General features: G+C 37.8%; 1 protein-coding gene across 1 annotated transcript in view; it reads left to right on the top strand.

Annotated features, from left to right (window-relative positions):
* Positions 1 to 13967, top strand: part of MYO5C (myosin VC) — a 35473-nt gene extending 21506 nt beyond the window's left edge. Inside the window, exons 27-41 of the mRNA XM_014944787.1 lie at positions 787 to 850; positions 937 to 1017; positions 1384 to 1564; positions 3480 to 3573; positions 4361 to 4412; positions 4624 to 4789; positions 5049 to 5136; positions 5837 to 5932; positions 6870 to 7024; positions 8131 to 8220; positions 9308 to 9458; positions 9855 to 10137; positions 11179 to 11353; positions 11860 to 11940; positions 12145 to 13967. Coding sequence (XP_014800273.1) covers positions 787 to 850; positions 937 to 1017; positions 1384 to 1564; positions 3480 to 3573; positions 4361 to 4412; positions 4624 to 4789; positions 5049 to 5136; positions 5837 to 5932; positions 6870 to 7024; positions 8131 to 8220; positions 9308 to 9458; positions 9855 to 10137; positions 11179 to 11353; positions 11860 to 11940; positions 12145 to 12297 — 1910 coding nt within the window. The 3' untranslated portion in view covers positions 12298 to 13967. The remainder of the gene's footprint in view (positions 1 to 786; positions 851 to 936; positions 1018 to 1383; positions 1565 to 3479; positions 3574 to 4360; positions 4413 to 4623; positions 4790 to 5048; positions 5137 to 5836; positions 5933 to 6869; positions 7025 to 8130; positions 8221 to 9307; positions 9459 to 9854; positions 10138 to 11178; positions 11354 to 11859; positions 11941 to 12144) is intronic.
* Positions 13968 to 21927: the final 7960 nt, after the last annotated feature.

The raw sequence follows: 21927 nt of genomic DNA on the forward strand, positions 1-21927 counted from the left end.
GAACCAGGCCAGTTTAAATTGATTTCTCCCATGTTAGCTTTGACATCCATAGGGATTTTATTCTATTCATACCTTTACTCGCAAGGGGAAAAAAACACCCAACAGGTGAGTTTTGCTAAGTGATCACTGAATACTGAGATCTGGAGTATCCCTTTGGAGAAACTCTGATTTCAGTCATTCCTCCTTTGTGTTTAAAAATCAATATTAATAACTTAAACTTCACTTAGAATTTAACAAGTAACTTGGAGAGACCCAAAAATACAGAAACAATGCGTTACCTGGCTTTCATTCAGCCTACTTTAACCTACTTTCAGTCATCCATAAATATCAAATATGCTTAAATACCTTGCCAAGTTTGGTTCTCTTTGGGAAAAGGTACTCAATATGAAGCACTAGTGTTGTGCATTTTGTTCAATGCTAACAATGTCATAGAGCAAACCTGTATCTGCAGCATTTAATGTAGTAACCTAGCACTAGATGAAAAATCATCTGTACAACTCTAGCAGTTGTCCAGATTCAGAAGAGAAAGATACAACTTTGCATTGAAAGTTTGATGTGTTTTGAAAAAAAAAAAGTATTGGTAGTATATACCTCTCTAGTGCACCTTGTATATCCAGAAGTAGAACTGAGTCTCTCATCATATTCTTGTAGCAAATCAGATATATCTACTGAGTACCAGGAAAGAACCATGTAGATTTAGGAAGAGATTGGCTTGATTTTTATAATCAAACTTCATTTGAAATGTGCAGAGAAAACTATTCATGTAATAAACTTGTTTCTTTCCAGAAAAGATGTCAGAAGTTGCAAAACAGCTTCTTGAAAGTTATGATGTTGAAGATGTAAGAAGCAGGTAATTTTGTTCTGAAGTCTCTTTAAAAAAGCTAAAGAAATGCATTTTGTTCACCTGCACACTAATGATACTGCCTTTTATTCTAGACTCTCTACGGAGGATTTGGAACACTTAAATGAGGATGGAGAACTGTGGTTTGCTTATGAGGGCTTGAAAAAAGCTACAAGGTTAGTTCAGTTCTTCAATGTTTTTATAATTCCAATTTGTGATCTAGAAAGTAAATTGAAAGATCAGTAACTAATTTGACAGTACAATACCGAATATCTGTTTAAGAAATGAACAAACATTACATTATGACTGACTGAGCAGCTTAAAATCACTTTAACAAACTTTTACTAAGTCAGTGAGGTAAGTGCTTATGTGTCATTCAGGGAAATGTGTTTCCTCTGAGATACCACGCGTAACTTTAATGCACAGGTGATGTAATGTATGTGTGTCAACCACAGTACTTTGTTTTCACTTTATATTAAACTTGACCCCTGGCATGGAGGTTGTACTACATCTGCCATGTTCTTTCTCCTTTTTTTTAACAGAGTATTGGAAAGTCATTTCCAGTCTCAGAAAGAAGTATACGAAAAGGAGATTGAAGGTTTGAACTTTAAAGTTGAACACCTTAGCCAAGATATTAATCATCTACAAAAATTATTTCGGGAGGAAAATGACATAAATGATGGTATTCGACTTGAAGTTAGCAGACTAACTTCAGAAAACCTGGTAAGATCAAGGTGTGGTAAAGGAAAGTATGTTTTTGTTAATTAGTGATACAATCCAAATGTGTTTGTGGCACAAAGCCCTCAAAATCTTGTGGTGGTGTCCTTGAAATCTCAAAGCTCAACTCGAATAGATAGGGCCATCTAAGATTGCAGATCTACAGGCTCCTTCCCTGCAAGCTGGGGTACTGTGTCAGGAGGCAGACAGATTTATTGTCTGAGTGTACAACTTCTTGGGGCAGCCTCACACAGGCTTTTTGCATTTTCTTTTGCATAAACCTGAATGGAGATTTGATTCTAATCCCAGAATGGCGAAATACCAGTTTACAAACTCTGACTTGATGTGTAGTGCACACACAGGCTTTGGCTTCTGCTCTTGATAGCAAGGAAGACACTGAGTGTCTTTAGAATGCGTTTGAACCTTTGTACGTTTATGTGACAGAATATTCAGATTTTATAAAAGATGTTTTGAACTTCAAAATGTTGCCAAGATGTCAATAACTGAGCTCCTACAAATATTTTTAAGTTGGAACTTTTGAGAGGTGTAATAATTTCTACAGATATGCAGCTTTATACTGGAAGTCATGAAGAAACAAGTGTTTATGTTTTTTATTTACACAAAATTATAACTAAAAATGAATCAGAAGTTTAGCCGCTACCAGAAAGTTAGCTCATCATACCTTTTTTAATACCTACCTAATTTAGACTTCTCATCTGATAATTAAAAGAAAAAAAGCTGGTTTTTGGTCAGGCCATTTATTTTTTTCTGATGGAACACTTTCAGTATTTGAGACTTAATGAGAAGCAGTTTTGTGATACTGTAACTTTCTATGGGTCAGTATTGTAGCAGCATACTGGGTCTGTCTGGGATGGAGTTCAGTTTCTTTGTAGAAGTCCATATGACGTTGCATTTTGGATTTGTAGGTAAAACAGCCAACCTGAGCTGGTCAGAAGGGTATCCCCCTACCATATAATACTGTGCTCATCTAAGGCAGAGGAAGAAGGGGTGTTTGGCTTTATCTGGACCCAGATGTTTTCTCGCTTCTGCTCTTCCTATTCTCTTCCCTGTTCTGGGGGGTGTGGGGTGGAGGTAGGGGGGCAGTGAGCAGCTCTGTGGGTGCCTGGGTCAGCCCTCAGCAGCCAGCTCCAATTTTCATTGTACTGAGGAATTCCAGTACAGAATGTAGTTACTTCATTCTTTCCCTGTAGCGAGGAGACAGAAATTAGCATCTTTTTCTCAAAAGCCTCTTTAAAGCAATTTCTGCCTGCCAGGCCAGCAAGTTCTATGATGTGATAGTGAAAAACCAGATTCCTGTGGGATTTGTGGTGGTTAAAGCTTTGTACAGTTCCGAGGCTCTCCCCACCAGAGGGCGGCTTGGCACGTCGAGTTGCTAACAAATTGCAGGTCAGGCTTAGGAGTCTAATTATTGGTACTTTGTAAAACCTATCTGACACAAGGAAGTGCTGTTACTCCAGAAGATAGTATAGACCATATTATTTTTCTGCTGAGTTCAAAATATCTAAAGAAATATTTTCAAAACAAAGTTACTAAAATTGAAAATATAAAGGTTATTTTTAAAATATGATTTTATAACATACTGAGGTTTTTTCCACTGTAAATTGAGCTAGGGAAATTAAAGCCACGGTGTAATTTGCTTTAAACTAGAACAGAAGAATCATAGTGCTGGGCCAGTCCAAACATGTAATTAGCTCACCATTTCATTTTTAAGTGGCCAGCAGCAGGTGCCTCCAGAAAAGTTAAACAACTCAAGAAAGCAGGTAGCAGTCCTCCCCCACAGGGTCTCCCCAGTCTTTGACTATTTGCAGTTGAAAGTCTTCCAGTGTCACAGGAACTATTGCAGACATTTGAAAAAAAAAGGAAGGTGCTGAAATACCCAAATCTCCTTTTTCTCTAATAGGTGATCCCAGATCTTAAACAGCAAGTTTCTGAACTTGAAAGTCAAAAATTAGAGCTTGAAAACCGTCTTCAAGAACAGACTGTAAAGTTGAAAGGTAAAGTACCAGTATGGTCCCTGGTCTAATGTTTGTTTAAGATTAACATGTTGAATTCCCTATATGTGAATCTTTAAAAGCTGAAGCAATATTATGTAATAATTTAATTGCCTTAATACTTACTTTCTTGGTAGTAAAATGTAAGAAAAATCATGAAAAAAATGTGTAGTTTATATCTCTACTATTAAAAAATAATATATATGAAAGTATGTGTATTTATTTTAACCTTTTTTAGGTCATTTATCTCTATGATTTGGATGTCTGCAAGTACAGTAGGGCTCTGCTAAGAATACATGCAATGGAGTGTACCGTTTGGAAACAGTCATAAAAAGGAAAAATGTTTTGGAACTTAAGGCATACTCTATGAGATGGACTTCAGAGGGTGTTGAAAAATTCAGAGTGGGAGACAAGAGGGAAAGTTCTTGCTAAATTTGCTTGTTGGAAAGTTCTTCTAAATGCAGGAAAACATACTTTGCTGTGGTTTCTGAGTCTCTCTCTAACTGAATTGTCTTCCTAATCAATTGATTTAAAATTTGCCAGTAGTTTTACTGCCAACTGCAAGAAGTTAGTAGCCTCAAAATTCCCCATCCCATAAAATCTTCTATGCAGTGTGGAACAGTGAGATACATTATCTGGCATGTCATTCAATTTTGTTAGATGAAACAAAATTATGAGTGTAAAGAGAGATTTACTAAGTACTAGTACAGAACAGTAAGCTAATGTGATTTTGTTGTTTTTCTTTTGTTTTGGGCTTGGTTGCTAATTGTTACTGAAAAAAAAATGAAAGAGATGTCTAATCGGCTGCACTATGAGCTAGAAGGGGATAGAACACAAAGACGGTAAATATATATGTATTCTTCTTTTTTTTTTTTAATATAAGAAAAGTAGTTGCCATAAGCTGGGGTAACAGTTACTTAAACTCTTTAAAGGACCACATCCAGTGTAAGATTTGCCTTACAGCTGTGTGTGTAGCTAATAAGTAATGGACAAGTATGATACAACTATGCTTTAATGAAAGAATAAGAGACAAAGCTTCCTATCTATTCTTAGAACAAATGAGGCCCAGAATGAAATAGACGTAACAGAAAAAAAGAGACTGAAAGTCACAACCCAAGAAATTGAGGGGCTGAGCAATGGTTTGATGCAAGATGAAATCCAGGATGAAGTAAAAAGCAAGATAAAGCAAGAAACAACTCGACTTACTGTGGAAAACATGGTGAGGAAATGAAACTGTTGCTCAGAAACTGTACCTGAAATGCAGGATAAAAAGAAAAAAAATCATGGTTTCATGGTATGGGTAGGATGTTTTGTCAATTCATTGAAGGAGAAAAAAAGATACGAAGGTTTCACATTTCTTCCACCAAATATAATTTAAAGCACATCATAGTGCTCTTTAATTGTGACAATAACATGTAGCAGTAGAAGACATTTTTTAATTGTGGTTGCTCTGAACTCACTGACTTTGATTATTACAGGATCTTGAAGAAAAACTCGACATGAAAGATAGAATAATAAAAAAATTGGAGGATCAGATCAAAACTCTTACCAAGACTATTGAAAAAAGTAAGATACTGCTACTTTTTTCTTTTTTTTAATACAGATTTGGATGTTCAGTTTGTGTTTGAAAAAGTAAATTAAAAGAAAAAAAAAAGAAGGTAGGGCTGGAGGTGGGGTTAGAAATTTTAAAACTTCAGAAAAAAAGCACCAGAAAACCGTCAACAGAAACTACATAAAAGCCCTTTCTTGTATTTTTTTTTAGCTAAATAATGGGGGTGTGTGGGACCTAGACTATATGATAAAAGATTAATCCAGGGGCATCAGGTTCTGTCAACAAAAGTTAATGCGTTCCCTTACACAAACTGTCTCTGAGCCAACCAAGTGTTAGCTTTGCATCAGATGAGTAGCCCCTCCTGTTACCTTCAAATGGCAGATGGTTCCTGATTTGAAATTACTTTGTACAAAGTTCCTATATAGCAAGTAATTCTTCACTGTATAGTCCACTTCAAAACATTGCAGAGCTGGCTAATTTTTATTTGTCTCATTAATGCAAGTAATTCCACTGAATCCAGTGAAACTAATCGCGTTAATATTATAAATGCCATTTAACTCATAATGTGTGGAACCACAAGCTAAGACTGTTACTGTGAACAGGGCCCATACTCTGCTCATTATAGAGAAAAAGTGTTTTTTCCAGTTGCTTGTTCTAACATGAACGTTAGCCTAGCCATTTACCTGCTGGTAACAGTGTGTTTGTGTTTGACAGCTGAAGCTCATGCACCAGCTTTGCCCAAAGAGTACGTTGGAATGATGGAGTACAAAAAAGAGGACGAAGACAGGATCATTCAAAATCTGATCCTTGGTATTTTAGTAACACTTCAAGTCTTATCAGTAGTCAATGATCAGAAGTCTAGAATACTACAACAAAAACTACAAGGCGCTGTATTTCATTTACATTCAAAGTTGCCTTTTTTCACTCTTTTACCACCGATACGACTTGAAGGTTCTATCTTGCTCTTTTTCTACTGCTGGTCATTTCAAATATAGAATTGCTTTGTCTGCATAAAAATCTGACTGTACATAATGCTGACTCTATTATCTTTCTTATTATTTATTCACTTATAAAGCTATAAATCTCAGGAGCACTCCAGGGACTTGAATTTACTTTCTTCTGGTCGTCTACTAAGTCTGTAAGTCACTGGGCTTATATCCCTGTGTGATGGATTACTCTCCTGCCTGTCCTTCCCATATCATTCCCTTCACTGAGGGGAACTGTACTTGCATGTTTTTCTTGTAGAGGAATTTTGTCCTTCCTCTGACTTACTTAACCATATCCATCTTACTGCCACACCAGCTTTTTGCGTTAGCTTACAATTAATAGCGAAGTCGACAAATTTTCCATGTACCTAAGTACCCTTATAAATTGCTGTTTGGAAACAACATCTTTTTTCTTTTCTCGCCTGCTTCAGCCTCGTAGTGTTTGTCTTATGTATCATTAAGCAACGCCAGAATTTGGTGGGGCCTCCAGTGGGTAGTTAAATGCAAAGTGCTTTTTGAAGCTGTCCTGTCTGGCGTAGCCCATGCTGGACCTTAGCTACAATAACTCTCCTATTACTTTGGAAAACTTAATTAATACTCATATGAACAATACTGTTACAGAAGTTTTCAGAAGCAAGCAATCAGTAAATCAGGTGACTGGTCACTGAAGAAATAAACTCCACAGTGCTTGTCTTTTTCAGAATGATACATTGAATCATTGAATTTTTATATAATAAACCGGACGACTCTCCTTTATGCAGATTTAAAGCCACGTGGAGTTGTAGTTAATATGATACCTGGCCTTCCAGCTCACATCCTGTTCATGTGTGTGAGGTATGCAGATTACCTGAATGATGCTGACATGCTGAAATCTTTCATGAATGTAACCATTGATGGTATCAAACAAGTGGTTAAGGTAGGAAATATGTTTGGCTGTATTGTACTATTTTATTTTTAATGTAACTTTTACCAGATGCATGCATGATACCCGGGGAATGCTCACACTTCGATTGGCTAGTATTCCTATAATAGAACAATAACCATTAGGTCTTGTAGTTTGTAGTTGTGTGCCTGTAAAGCCTCTGGGTAAGGTTCTACTGTGCTCAACACAGAATGCATTAAGAGAAATTATTTTTATTTGAAGATTTTGTTGACAAAATAAAGCATTTTACAATGAGTAGCTAATTAGGTGGAGTGCAGCTCTGCTTTCAGCTCTGGTAAAAGTCAGATGGACAGAAGTGAAGGTCAGTATGTTTGGTAGCAGGCAGGTATTGAAATTTTAAGAGATTTTTGCACTGCTTTTCTACCAGTGTTATTTTTTCTGACATGTCATTTTGTACTGCAGCTTTAGTACCCAAATGATTAAACTTACGTTGCCAGCCAATTTACAAAATCGTTATAAACAAGAATCGTTAGCCTGTTGTCTGATCTACATAACAAATTCAGCTAAGTGAACGTTTTATTATGGATTTAAAATGCAGTAAAACACAAGGCATGATTTGTAGCACTAGCAGTGAGGGACTTTGGTTTATGCAGTTGAATTTGTTGTATAGAGAAGGCCTGTAGTTTGTTCTCAAACATATTTATACCACAGTTTATGCATTAGAAAAGCTTCTGCTTACTTAACTAACAAAAATAAATAAAAAACCAGATACAGTTAAAATTATATGTAGTTCAGTTTCGTCCATGTACACAGGCATTGTTCACACTTTTTTGCAGCAAGGCCTCTAGTACGCTCCAACACTATACATAGAAATTTGTAAAACTGTTTGGTTCAGACTTACGTAGCCAGGCCGTCATTTAAGAAGACTTAAACAGTGTTTACAAGATAAGAGGGGTCTTTGCTATATGTATATTAGCCTGAAAACTCAGAATGATTTGCTCAGTTAGCATGTTACAGGTGCTGTGTGCTCCTTCTGCTATATATGGGCTCTGTGATACCAATTCTGTAATGCTCTTTAGTTATTAAATTAACTTCATGAGACATTACCATTATAAAGCTGTGTTACTTATAATTTTCAGGAACATTCAGAAGACTTTGAGATGTTGTCCTTTTGGCTTTCCAATACATATTATTTTCTTAACTGTTTGAAGCAGTACAGCGGGGAAGAGGTAGGAATGATTTTATCAAATAATTCCATTACTTTACTTGTGACAGACTTTAATTGGAATTTAAAATAGTGATAACAGGTAATTATTCACTAGCTCATCACTGTTCCTTCCAGATATTTAGATATTCATATTGCTCTGCAGTGATGTTATATGTCTTACACAAATAATAAGACAGTGTAGAACTAACAGATCAAGTGAAATCGAGGAAACTTAAAAGTGCTAAAGTAGGTTAAAGACATGATGTGGAAACTGCTACTTAATTTGAGTTTAATGTGGGCTGGACTTCAGATGTCGAGCTACATATATCTATATTTTATTGCTAGGCTTTACAAACTTAGGTAGACTGAACTGAAATTGCATAGGCACATAAGAATATAGTCTTCAGGATTAAAGCCAAGAGGTACCATAAAGCCTTGGAATCACAGTGACTGTGTACTGTCTAAACAACGATACTCCCTCTTGTGGTCATATCGATAAAGAACACTGTAGAATTGAAAGCATTAAACCTTAATCAGTAACAGTCTTTTATAATACAGTTGCAGTGGTAGGGAAAGGGCTGAATCTAGAATGTAGAGTTTTAATCTCTATTTGTAATGAACATTCAGGAGTTCACACAAGCTAGGATTCAGTCTAGACTTTTGAAGTCAGAACTTTCCTGATAAGTACAAAAATGAGATTCCTTTGTTGCAATAAAATGTAATATTTATTTTTCCCTACATAGTTTCAAAGCGGCATCTTGTCTGTTTTTTGGGGGGAAGGGGGTGAGGGTTGTATGGGGGTGGAGGTTGCTTTCTGTTTAAGTGATCTAGGAATTGCTCCAGAGTTCATTGAAATCTATGCATGTCTTTTCTTTGGCTTTAGTGGACTTTTGGAACAGAGTAAACATCAACATAAATTGGAAAATTAAGTACAGGAAGCCCAGAACTGGAAGCATCCATTGGAGTTAGCTGTAGCTTTGATTCATTCTGAGATGAGTCTCATTCTCTTTCCAGAGACGGAATGAGTTATTCTAATACATATATTACATTATAGTAACAATTATAATGTTGTGTGATTTCTAATAATTATATTTACAACTTACTTGTAGGAATTTATGAAGAGTAACACTCCACGTCAGAATAAGAACTGTTTGAAGCATTTTGATCTCTCAGAATACAGACAAATTCTCAGTGATTTGGCCATTCGTATCTATCACCAATTCATTATTGTAATGGAGAACAACATTCAGCCCATGATCGGTAAGACAGCGACAACCCAAACAGACTTAAATGTAGTTTGTGAAGCGTTTGATTTAAGCTTATATATGGAGGCAAAGGATGGGGCACGCTTCCTTCTCCTGTTCGTTTATACATACGTGTACCTGTATGTGTGTTTCTGCATGTACAAATTCTACTGAATTGGTACATCCCCACAGGGTTTGGAAAGACATTTCCTGGTGCAGAATAATGCTTTGAAACTGATCAACGTTCTACAGAAACAAAAGGCTTTTTAAAATTTGTGTACTCCAGAAACCTTTGTCAGTGTCTTATTTTTCTTGTATCATTTACAAGTAGGTTTTTTTCAATAATAGTTAACATAACTGAAAGGAGCCTTAGGAGTGTTGGCCTTATCCATTATTTTCTGTTGTCTTTCAGTACCAGGCATGCTGGAATATGAAAGTCTTCAGGGAATTTCTGGCTTGAAACCTACGGGATTCCGTAAACGTTCTTCTAGTATAGACGACACAGATACCTACACAATGACCTCTATCCTGCAACAGCTCAGCTATTTTTATAGTACTATGTGCCAGAATGGCTTGGACTCTGAGCTTCTAAAGCAGGCAGTGAAGCAGCTTTTCTTTCTGATTGGAGCTATCACCCTCAATAGTCTCTTCCTCCGCAAGGACATGTGCTCATGTAGGAAAGGAATGCAGATAAGGTAAAGCCAGTAAAGTTTCTACAAGCAGTTGCTTGAGAATAAGTTTTTAACACTTTTGTGTAATGGCCTTTATTGCTAAGTCGCTGGATATTCTGTAACCAATCTACTGGAAGTAACTAATTGTTTTCTACTCTTTTTGAAAAAATAGATCTTTGCCTTTTGGGCTGAGCTTTCTCAACATAAAGTATTACAAATTTTTCTCTCTATGGAAACACTAATGGAGGAAGAGACAAAGAAAATTACAGTCTGGAGCTTTAAGTCAGACATGTTTAGGATTCTTTCCATGCTGGTTCACTCATGATGTGATGAATAGTATTTTTAAGTCTTTCTTACTATGGTAAACAGGTGCAGCATCCCCTCACTGGCAGATGGACAAAAACTGACTTGCATTTTTCATGCTCTGTGATGAGAGAGGCACTGAGACAGAGCCTGTGAGGGTTTAGATTGGGCATCATCTGTCCTCACAAGCATCAAAAGAGAACATGCTCTTAACTGTTTTACAGAATATACAGTTCATTTGTTCTCCATTAGACAGCCTGCAGACTAAGGTGAAAGGAAAATCAGTAAAATCTTCACCCATCTGGGAATACTAGTAGAAGAAAGCTGATAAAACCTTTAGGTCATCAGTTATAAGCCTGGCCCTGCTTTGTAATGTGCAAAGATTGTTCTCATTTCCTGTATGAGCTCAGTTGTAAACGGTTATTTTAAAGACATGTAGTGCTACAGTGCTACATATAGTGGTACAGTGTAATAGGAAATACACTAGCAATTTTCTGTAAATGCCTAAACTAATAACTTGCTTTATATTATCCAAGCTTTAAGAAACAAAAACATAAAAAGGATTGAAATACAGAAGAGATTAAACTTACAGATCCATAAACTATTAATGGTTTGATTTTTATGATCTACATGTATGGTTTTTAACTTAAAAGGTGAAAAACCACTGGATTAGAGGAGCATTCCTTCTTTAGAAGTCTTTAGTGTAACTTGCTTATTAGGGGGAACCTGACATTTCTGTTGTCTGTTCATGGTTTAACCCAGATGTAATATCAGCTTCTTGGAAGAATGGCTTAAGGACAAGAATCTTCAAAACAGCAGTGCCAAAGAAACTTTGGAGCCTCTGTCTCAAGCAGCCTGGCTCCTTCAGGTCAAAAAGATCACAGATGATGATGCCAAGGAAATATGTGAACACTGCACATCTCTTTCTACTGTGCAGGTAATGAACCATCTGTTTTCTTCCAGCAGGACCAATTGCAGAATCTTAGCTATCTAAAATAATTTATTGCAAAGAGCTATCGGCCTTTCCTTTTATAAAAACACATTCTTCAGCATTCCACATCACCACTTGTTAAACTGATTTTTTTTAATTCTTTATTCCTAATTGTTAGTGTTTTAACTGCTCCCGTGGTGAATACTTTGTTCTATCCCGTGTTTTTTATTTCACAGTGTATTTTCTTTACTTTGTCACAGGCTTTTTTTGGTTTCTATTGATTGATTCAGCTTTTTCTTCATCTCCTTGATCCTGCTGACACCTCTGAAAATGAGTCATAACAATCATTATATATGTAACAACTCATTATGTGACCAGTCAAAATTCTCTTATTGTAAAATTCATACTGAAACTTCCATTAAATATCAATAAAGATGTCATACTAATGTTTTTTTCTTTTTGTCTTCTCACTTTTTGTGACATACTAAAATAGTCTTTTGTAATTTGAACAGATAGTTAAAATCCTCAACTCATACACTCCAATAGATGATTTTGAGAAAAGAGTGAGTCCGTCATTTGTTCGTAAAGTCCAGGTAAGAGCTACAAATATTATTTATCATATTCAAGCTACATCATATTACTGCTAAGTTGCTCAGCTTCTAGATATTTGGAACTGATCAAAACAAGTCTCCTTAACGTCATGTGAAAGTAAGATTTGCAATGAGAAGCAAACAATGTACTGGTTTTCCTTTGATTCTTAATATGATATTTTCTTACCCTTTCTGTTATAATTTCAGGCTATGCTAAACAATCGTGAGGATGCTCCACAGCTGATGCTTGATACCAAATATCTCTTTCAAGTGACGTTTCCTTTCACCCCCTCTCCACATGCCTTGGAAATGATACAAGTCCCCAGCAGCTTCAAACTTGGCTTTCTCACAAGGGTTTAGTAAAACCGATGCACTGGTATTTCCTCAGAGACTATATAAAGACAGGCAGACTTTCATGGTTCGTTTCTGCAGCTGGTGGATTGTATGGCAGCTTGTGGTGAATTAACCTGTTAAAAACTTGTTCATTGAGTCAAGACGTGAAAAGTAGGAATAATTTCAGCTTGTGATTCATTCTCTTTTTTCTTACTTTTCTCCTTTCATTCCAGTCCTGCAATGATGACTGTATATCATCAGCTGGAAAGAAAGCTAACCGTATAGGTTTATACCTATATATATAGGTTTTTAGCCCAAACCTGACAAGAAAAGCATTTTCTGACAAGTTTGCATTGGTGCCTTGTCAGCACCAGTCAGGAGGGAAGACTCCCATGTGACAAATGTTATTATTTTACAATTTTCCTCAACTTCACTTCCTGTAACAATTTTTTCCAGGGTAATTCTGTTCATTGCCTTGGAATACTGGTTCTGTTTTACAGCAGCTCTTGCCCTTCTATACTTCTTATACCCTTTATTCCTTTCATAAAAGCAGTCTTTTATAATAGTTCCTCCAAAAGACTGTAGTGGAAGGGAAGGTTCTTCAACAATTGTTTAAAAAAAAATATCAATATAAATAGCTACATTGAAACTGGGGAAGCGAGATCAGTCTAAGAGGATTTCTGTTCCAAACCCATGTTGTCTTTTTGTAGTCCTGCTGGCTTGGCTCACCGAGTGCTTGCATGGCAGCTCAGGCCACCAGACAGCTCTTGCACCAGGGGCAGGATTTGGGTGCTCTTCTTGAAGACACATTTCGGTTTTGCTGGCTGCAGTGACAAGTCTGGGTTTTCAGAGTTGTTGTTACAGTAGAAAAGTTGGATATAAAATTGATGTCATGATCCAGGCTTAATTACAAGCCTGTTTCTCTGAAGAACAGGAGTCATCTCCTCGTTTGGGTCCATCTCTAGTGCAGTGTATCTCAGAATATGCACTGAGCATGCACACACGTGCACATCTTTCTTGCTTGCTTTTTTGCTGTTTTCCCTCTTCCAGTCCAAACACTGAGTAGGAGTGAATGTACCTACTGGGGGCTGGTCTTACTGATAAACCAAGCTTAATTCCTTAGACTCCATCTTTATTTCATTTCAAGTGCAGGATCATTAGAAGCCGAAGTGATCCCCTTTTTGCTTTGTTCACCCTTCTCCCTGTAGTCAGAATGCAACAGACAGTAATGTCATTTAGTACTGGACCCTGTCAGAACAACTGGAGAAACAGCATTCCCTTCACCACAATGATGACTGTCCTTAGAGATTCCTCAGTAAATAAAGTTAGTTTTCTAGCCAGTCTACTAGACATAGTTATTTAAATTGCGAAAAGCTTTGAAATATTTAAGGGATTCTAATTGATTTAGTTAATTTAAATATTACAAGAAGAAACAATGGATTTGATTTAATTTTTTTTATTACACATTAGTACTACTTGTTTAATTTCATGGAACAATCTGTAAATATAAAGAAGGAATCATTCTTGCTATTCAGTGTTCTTGGTATTTACTATGTACAGTGAAATATTCATGGTGATATTGACAGAGATATTCAAAATACATGAAGGAAAAATTTTGTGGTTTGTTGAATAACAATAAAAGCTGTACAAAATACCACAGACATGTAGATAGACCAGTATTTTAATCTGTTAAATAAAGTAGCTTTTAAATCCATTTGTAGTGCTTTGAGTGATGCAATAATTATGTTTTCAGTATGGGATCATTTGAAAGAAGCTGGAACTGTGTGAACATCAGTGAATACTGTCAGTTTCATAGTGCACCAGAAACATTTATTTAATGGTCCAGTTGCTTTGCTGTAACATCAGGTGTCTTCCTGTCAGAATGGTATGCTGCCCTTGGCTCCTCATGAACTTCTGTAAATATTTTAATGCAAGCAAGTTTTGTTGCTGTAATTTGTATATAGAGTTTTCTTAGAGTTACTGGAGCAGTATGTCTGTTAACTGGGACAGTACGAGTGAAATCACAGTCCACTCTTGCATCTGCATCCCGTGGAAGTGTCAGAAGGCATGTATGTCTGTATGACAAAAATTGCTTATCAAGGAAAATTGTTCTGACAATTTGATGCTAGGTTACTCCGAGAGGCTTGTGTGAAGCCTGATAGTAACACTGTGTATGCAAACAACAAAATATTTTTTTAAAAAGGAAGTTCAAAATCATCAGTGTCTGCTTTGCACTTTCAGAAAGTTACCTTGCTTTTGCTGACATTAATGCCTTCAACCAGCACCCGGGTACAAAATTCGGTTTGTTATCTGTAATTCTTCTAGACATAAGGAGCAGTTTTAGTGAAGGCAGATAGATGAAGAAAACATTACTGAGGCTTACTTTCCTAGAATGATAGTAATGGAGAAAGTTACTTCATTCAAATGCTAAAATGTCAAATGATGATCCTTACTGACATGGGAAAGCACTGAAATGGATTATGGAGAGATGTGTAAGATCTCTGGGTATCTTTAGATGCATTTAGACATGTGACTCCTGCAGTTTTTGGGAACAGGACTCAGTAGCATAGGTGGTTCCTTTCAGGAAAAGATAAGGTTATTTCTACTCAAGCCTCTGCTGGGCTGAGTCCTGTTTTTTTTTTCTTTTTTTTTCCCCTCACATTTTGGCTAAGATCCTCTTATCTCTCAAATGCAAACATCTAATGGCATGATTCAGTAACTTCAGTAGAGTCTCAATAGTTGTTGTGACCTTCAGCACTTTTTTTCAGATGGGAGAAAAAATACGAAAACACAAGTTTTTTTAAAAGAGTGCAAAAAAGCAGCAATTTTTGATCTTACTGATTTTTTAATTGATTGTATTAAAACAAGTGAATAGTGAAAGTGGATCCAAAGAAGAGCTAGTGTAGACACTAATCAATTTGATTGACTTTTAAATCTTGTTAATAGTATGAGAGAACATTGACTTAACACTGACATTGTTATTTGTCAGATTGTCAACTTGATAGTAGGAAAAAATCAGTTGTCAGTCACCTCCCCAGCATGTTTAAACTTTAACATTTGGAAACCATCCAAAAAATGCTGCTGTATGGGACAGGCAGGTAAGATCTGGTTTGCCTAATAGTTTCTGTTCTTTATTTTATATTTTGAAAGAGGGCAGTTAAAGCCTTTAAACTATAATCGTTGGTACCTAAGTGACCTGAGGCGATACAACTGGAGAGGCTGAGCTTTAAATACCCTTTAAGAAGACTTAACAGGAAGGTTGCCTTTCTGCGTTAGCAGCTGCACGCGGCTTTAGTCATCTTGAGAATCTCCAGGTTCTTGCTGTTTGAAAAGGTGAGTAATTCTGAATATTCATCAACAAGATCAATTGTACAGAATTTTTCTATAAGTAGCATAACTGTACTACTGTTTTTAAACTTCTACTGTAAAGTTAAGAACCCAGTAAGTTTAAAATTTGAGGCTACAGTGAAAGAAGCTGTAATCTTTTTAGACCTCTTGGTTTAAATAGTTTCTGTCTTAATAAAATAGTATACAAATCCATCATTGTCACAAACAATTTCAGGTATAATACTGCTTTTTAATTATTCAAAAGTTTTTTTGGCTTGGCTTGTAGGGAAATTTTGTAATATGTCATAATCTTATCCTAAGTAAAACGCTGATAGCAGGTATGATTCATCCTGCATGTTACTTCAGTAAATCTCACACTTTATCAAAGATTAACTCTGCCCAGAGTATTTATTCCAAGCCTAATAGATCCTTGCCTAAAGTCTCTAGATCTAGTAATGGTATTTTATTCAACTAAGATGGCATTTTTCCCTGTAATACCTTCATTTTACGCTTCATCTGAAGTAGACGTTTTCCTCCCAAAGTCTAGTTGGCCCAGTGGCTTGAGGCTTCGCACCACATAAATCTGTGATTATGTCCCCCAGGTTGCCCTCAGTGGGAACCACTAATTCTGAGAAGCTGGGAATTACAGGTTATTCAGTTGTAAATGTCCAATTTTAAGAAGCTGGTAGGACTGAGCCGTGGTGCTGTAGCCAGTTTAAAGCTATGAGCAATACTCACACAGAGAAGCTCCCTAAAAACATGGCAGCTTGGGGTCTCAGGCTCATGTTAAAAACTTCAGGATGTATTTGTTGCTTTTTATCAAATGGAATATAAACCTCCTTGACTGCGTGTAGCTGATTGAAAGCTCCATGCAAATTTCAGGTGAATGTGCTGTAATTCCCATCAGGACAGATTGCCTCCCACATGTTTTGGGATGAAGTTACGCATCTCCTGGGGACAACAGCAAAACTTACTGTCTTGGATGTGGGCAGGATTTCTGAGTTTATCATCTCATTTTTCACGTAGTTCACTGAAAACTTACAAATAAGCAGCAGAATGCAGGCAGGTGCATTGAATGAAGTTCGGTTTGTTATTTGTATGATGTCCAGCCAAACAAATTCTGAAAACTGCAGAGCTCATTGAATTTCTTTTGCTCCATTTAAATCTGTCTTGCAATAGCTTCTTCTAATTGTTAACCATAAACTCATTATTTATGTACGTCTAAATAATGTTAAAAGCTTTCATTTTAGAAGTGGTGAAAGATCCCACTCTCCCTATGAAAAATGTAGAGAGAAAAATGACACTACATTGTTATTCTTGTTTGTTTTTCTGACTCTCAAGTAGTTTTTAATTCTCTGTTGATGATAGTGCTTTGATGTTAGAGAGACTTGGCTTGAGAACAAAAGTGGGTTCATAATGACCCAGCTTTCAGTGTGCTTGAAACATCGGTTTCTGCTCAAGCAGCACATTGTTCATAATATTTTTGTAGCTGCTGACTGAATCCTGCGTCATCTTTTCAGCTTCAAAAATAATGCATAATACTGAATAATTAATAATGCAGTGGAAAACCAATAAATATTGATCAGTGCAGATTTCTCACAAATCCAGCTGCTGTGACGCATTTCTGATTACTGTCTGCTGACAGAAGTTAAGTAAAAACTAGAAGTAATTTCCTGCATGTAGTGAATCCATGTCCACAGTGCACGTTGTGCAATCAGTGCACATTGTCACAAAATAAATTTTTTGCTTTGTAGTTTTCTTCGTAAAAATATAATCAGCAGAGCATGTGACTGTCTTGCATATATTGGCAGTTCATCAAGCTGGAGAGATTATTCACAGAGAGAGATTATCCAGCCTACAGATGTCTATATACAGTCTAAGCTGCATTAGCCAGCAGAGCAGAAGTGGGGAGCTCTGTGCTGGACCGGAACGCACTCTCACCACCTTCTTCTTCTCTTTCAGCCCTCCAACCGCAGAGATGTGTGACCAGACCTTTTTAGCAGTTGTATTTGGTCCGTGTGACAAGTGCTTCAAAGAGAAGCCCCTTAGGGCTGTTTACATCAAATCAGAACAACTCAGCTACTGCTCACTATGCGTGGAAATGGTACGTTATTGATTTTATCGGTCAAAATGTGGAAAGACTGCAAAAAACAGGGCTTGGATGTATTACTGGTCTGTTACGTTGGATTTTTCTGGACAGCAAATAAGCATTACTAGGCCTATAGACTGCCAAACAAACACCTCTGCAGACACCTCTGTTCCAAGAGCCTGGAACAGAGGTGGCTCCAGGGTTCAAGAATACTTTTTATGATTTGTGATAGGAAAGTGGCCATGAGGTTTTTCCCCTAGCTGTGCAAATGTTATGTGCCTGTCTAAACTCTGCTTTGAGGTATGCGAGTGCAAGTCTGCTTGGCCTGTGATCTTGACCATTTCCCGTTACCTTTAACAGAACTTAACAAAAAACAATGAAACCATTAAAATAAACTCATTTATCAGAGGCTGGGGGATATGAAGTTCATCTAGTTTGCGTCAGTAAAACTGAAACACAAGTGAAGTGCTGTGAGAACTCCTTTGTGGCCCACATTTCATACTGAGACTATGTTGGTTGGACTAAGTACGCTGTGTGCAGTACTTGGGTGGGGGATTTGTGAGAACTGGAAGTCGCTACGGTGAGGGTAAGGTGGGAAGAAGTTGCCCAGCAGTGGAGTGTTTTCTGTCGATGTGTGCTCCTATCACCACAGAGAGATTGTGCCAATGGGAGAGATGAGCTGCTAGCCTGACCAGCAGGTCCTGCCATAATACCTGCCTGAAGAAGGGGCAGTGTGGGGACTTTCTAATCCAGCAATTACTGGTGAGGTGACATCCTACTCTCCTGGTGGAGAGCACTGTTCTAAAGAGACAATGGTGGGTTTTTTTAGATGAAATACAAAGCTAAGGTCATGAACCTATGTGGCTACTGAAGAGCTGGTTTCCAGAACTCCTTTTGTAAACTTAGGGATTTTGTTGTCCTGATTAAACTCCAACTTGGAGTAGTTATATTTTATCTTCCTGCACCATTGTGTATTGTCACTTGGAGAAGACATTCTTCACTGTTTCCTCCACAGAACTGGTCTCTACCATTACTGAGTAGGGTCCAATAGTTTGTTGTATTTGAGTGTCAGATGAAACGGTCTCTGCAGGAAGGCTAAAAGGTTTAACTGGATGTGTTTACAAAACACTGTAAAACAGGCAGATGAGAGCACTGATTTGGTGATTGTAGGTGGTGCAGTGTGTACAGTTCACTGGCTGACGCAGCACATTCTCATGTTACATTGTTTGGGAGGAAATTTAGATGTAATGACTGCAAGACAAAAGACAGTCCCTTCCCTGTTTATTTGCGTCGCCTGACTTTGAAATTGCTGCTTTGTTCAGGTCCTTCTTGGCCAGCAGCCTATAAATAGCTATTTATCCAGTAAATTTTTGCATGACTTGATAAATGCCTGCTGGAATTGCAGGAAACTGGCTGTTATTTACAGTTCCTGCAACTTTCTCCTTATTATTCATGCTATGGAAGTTAGACTCCTACCAGCTGAAACAGCTGCTAGGTGGAAGCAGATTGAGACTTCAGGAGGAATAGCATCGGTACCTAACAGCCTGTTAGCCTTCCTGTTAGTGCTGCAGTGGGCTCTTGGGCTTTCTGGTAGATCAGGCTTTAGCTTGCTGCTTCAAGATTTAAAAACGAATCTGCAGAGAGCTCTTTATACCAGCACGGAAATACATATGGATAGGGAAATTGTATCCTTTACTTTTCTGAATTGATTTTTCAGAGCTGTGGGTACGCTTTGGCTTATATCAAGATGCACAATATATCCTTTCCACACTTGTGCTCGTGTTTGTGGATGCATGTGCATAATGTGGTGCATAATTGGCTGAGCTTTTCGCAGCTTCCCGATTTGCACATGCAACTCCTAATTTCGGTCCAGCAGGTGCACGCATGCATTTTCATCAGCCAGTCTTTGTGATTTCCCCCAAACCAACATATGTTGAGGGACAGCAGAATTAGAAATTGCTGACTCCCAATATTTAGATTGTCCTGCTTCAATTAGTTGCCTTTTAGACAAAACAATCTTTTCCCTCTGGGGTTTTGCATGCTTTGGAGATTGGTGCTAATCAGAAGAAACTCAATCAGTGTTTGCTGGTTTAGTCTCCCTGCAGAAGTATTAGTAAATTAGCTCGAAATTACAGTTTAAAAAGAGAGAGCTGGTGAATTAGTGAGAGTGAAACCTTATTTTAAAGACCTGACTTTTGAGATAGGCAACAATTTGTTATATGCTGTTGGACCCTCTGTTTTCCCCAGTGTCCTTATAAATGAACAGTACCAACTTTCTTCCATGCATCCCCATCACTACAATCTGGTGTATTTACATGGAAAGGAAGTTTATGATTGCAGTAACGACTGGTTTTGCCACAATTGTTGGCGATTTGTGTTACTGTAGCAGCTCCATAGAATAACACTCCATAGAAAGCTGACTACTTTCAGAGTGGTTACCTCAAAATAGCCTCAAAACATATGATGCCAAGGGTCAGCTTGCCTTTGCTCCAACGGGAAGAGTTGGATCAAAAAAAGCTGTCTATTTATAAGAAGCTGTCCTTGTTTTGGGCAGCTTGGAAACTCACAGCTGCTGAGGACAGAGCAGCCAGTTTGGAAGCGGTCGGCTTTCTAGGGAATGCTGGTGGTCGGTATGAAGCCACAGCAACAAATGTGCCAGTCATTACTGCATGATTAATGGCTCATAACATGAAGAATTGCAGTTCAGTTACTTGTTACTGCTTTCCCATATATTCCATATGCCATACCTCCTGTACAGGATGTCTTCACAGTCTTTTGTCCTGTGTTGATGTGTTTTGAAAGCAGAGACCAGACTAAGAGGACCTAGACTTCATCCGTTGCTGCTGATTGAACTGTCATTTCAGGTTAAACGTGCCTTCAGCATAGTGAATTCTAATACTGTGTAAAAGAATTATTTACTACTTAGAATTTTTCTTTTAAGCAATCGCTAGTACATTGTTAAAAGTACATTGCCTTCAGTATGGTTAGTTTTTTTTTATGAAAAGAGAGAAACAAAAAGCCTTGATTGTTTACTAAATGGTAACACGGTAACATATTTTCTTTTTAGTTGACCTGGTACTATGTTATCCTCTAAGCCCATCCAACCCTGGTTCATTTCATTTAAAGCTCCCAAATGGCCTTACTCTAACTTATGCTTTTTGCATGTTTACCTAACGACTACATGGGTAGTTAAGCAGCTTGGTCAGACAAGCTAAATACCCTTTTTTAACTTTAAGTAATGAAATGCACATTATGTATCACACACTTCTAGAGCTCATTTTATTCAGTAGAGGCTTCTCTTTCGCCTCGTGGCTCTGCTTATCCCTGTCATCTCAGGACTAGTGTCATGTATGGGTCTGAATGTGTGTGGTGGTTCCCAAAGACTCTCACCTTCCGTGCTGTTCTTTGTAGACTTTTTAATCCCATTCCCCAAGGCTGTTCGTATCAGTAAGGCAAGAAAGCCTGGGTTTTTCACTGCCAGAACTGTGCCAACTATCTGACATACAGGCGTTATCTAAGCCGAATTCCTTAGAGCTGATGGGTTCCTATCAAGGCAAAGAAACCGCCTATGTTTTTGTTGGATTTAACTTCTGGGCCCCTTCACACTTATCTGGTGTCAGAAATAGGGCATTTGTAATAGATTAAAATCCTTCAAAAGCGAAGTTTCTTCTCCAAAACCTTCCCCTGCCACTCCCCCAGAACCCAGATGCGTTACTGAGTTTTATATAAGTAGGTCTAATTTTTCAGACATGAAGATAACACACCAGAAGCTTCCTGTCACTTTCCTGCTAAAAGATGCTGCTTTAAAGATACTGAATTTTGATTTCCTTGGCGCTGTTACTGTTTCCAATGTGCTCTTTACCCTGAGGGGCACTGAAGAATGTTCCCATATCCAGTGGTCCATGAACTCCAGAGATTGTACTGCCCACTTTTTCTTTTGTAAATGTAACTGGTACGTTTTCAGTTCAGGGTTCAAAGTATGAAGTTTAGGGTTGCCTGCACGGCTGTCAGGCTGGTGGGGTCACACCAGTTACTGTGGACAATGAGAAGACTGGAAATGCACCCATGGCATTTGATGCCCTGGGGAAGTAACCCAGCTCCTGCCTGCAGGCCCATTGACAAAGAAAGTCCTCGAGCACTTGGCCAGACTAGGGCCTGAATCCAGCCTGCAGAGTGACAGTGAAGAGCTCCACAGCTCTACCGTGCATCCCAGTTGGACAGTGACACTGATGCTAAGCCCA

Source organism: Calidris pugnax, unplaced genomic scaffold (assembly GCF_001431845.1).
Source record: "Calidris pugnax isolate Ruff unplaced genomic scaffold, ASM143184v1 scaffold70, whole genome shotgun sequence".
Taxonomy (NCBI): Eukaryota; Metazoa; Chordata; class Aves; order Charadriiformes; family Scolopacidae; genus Calidris; species Calidris pugnax.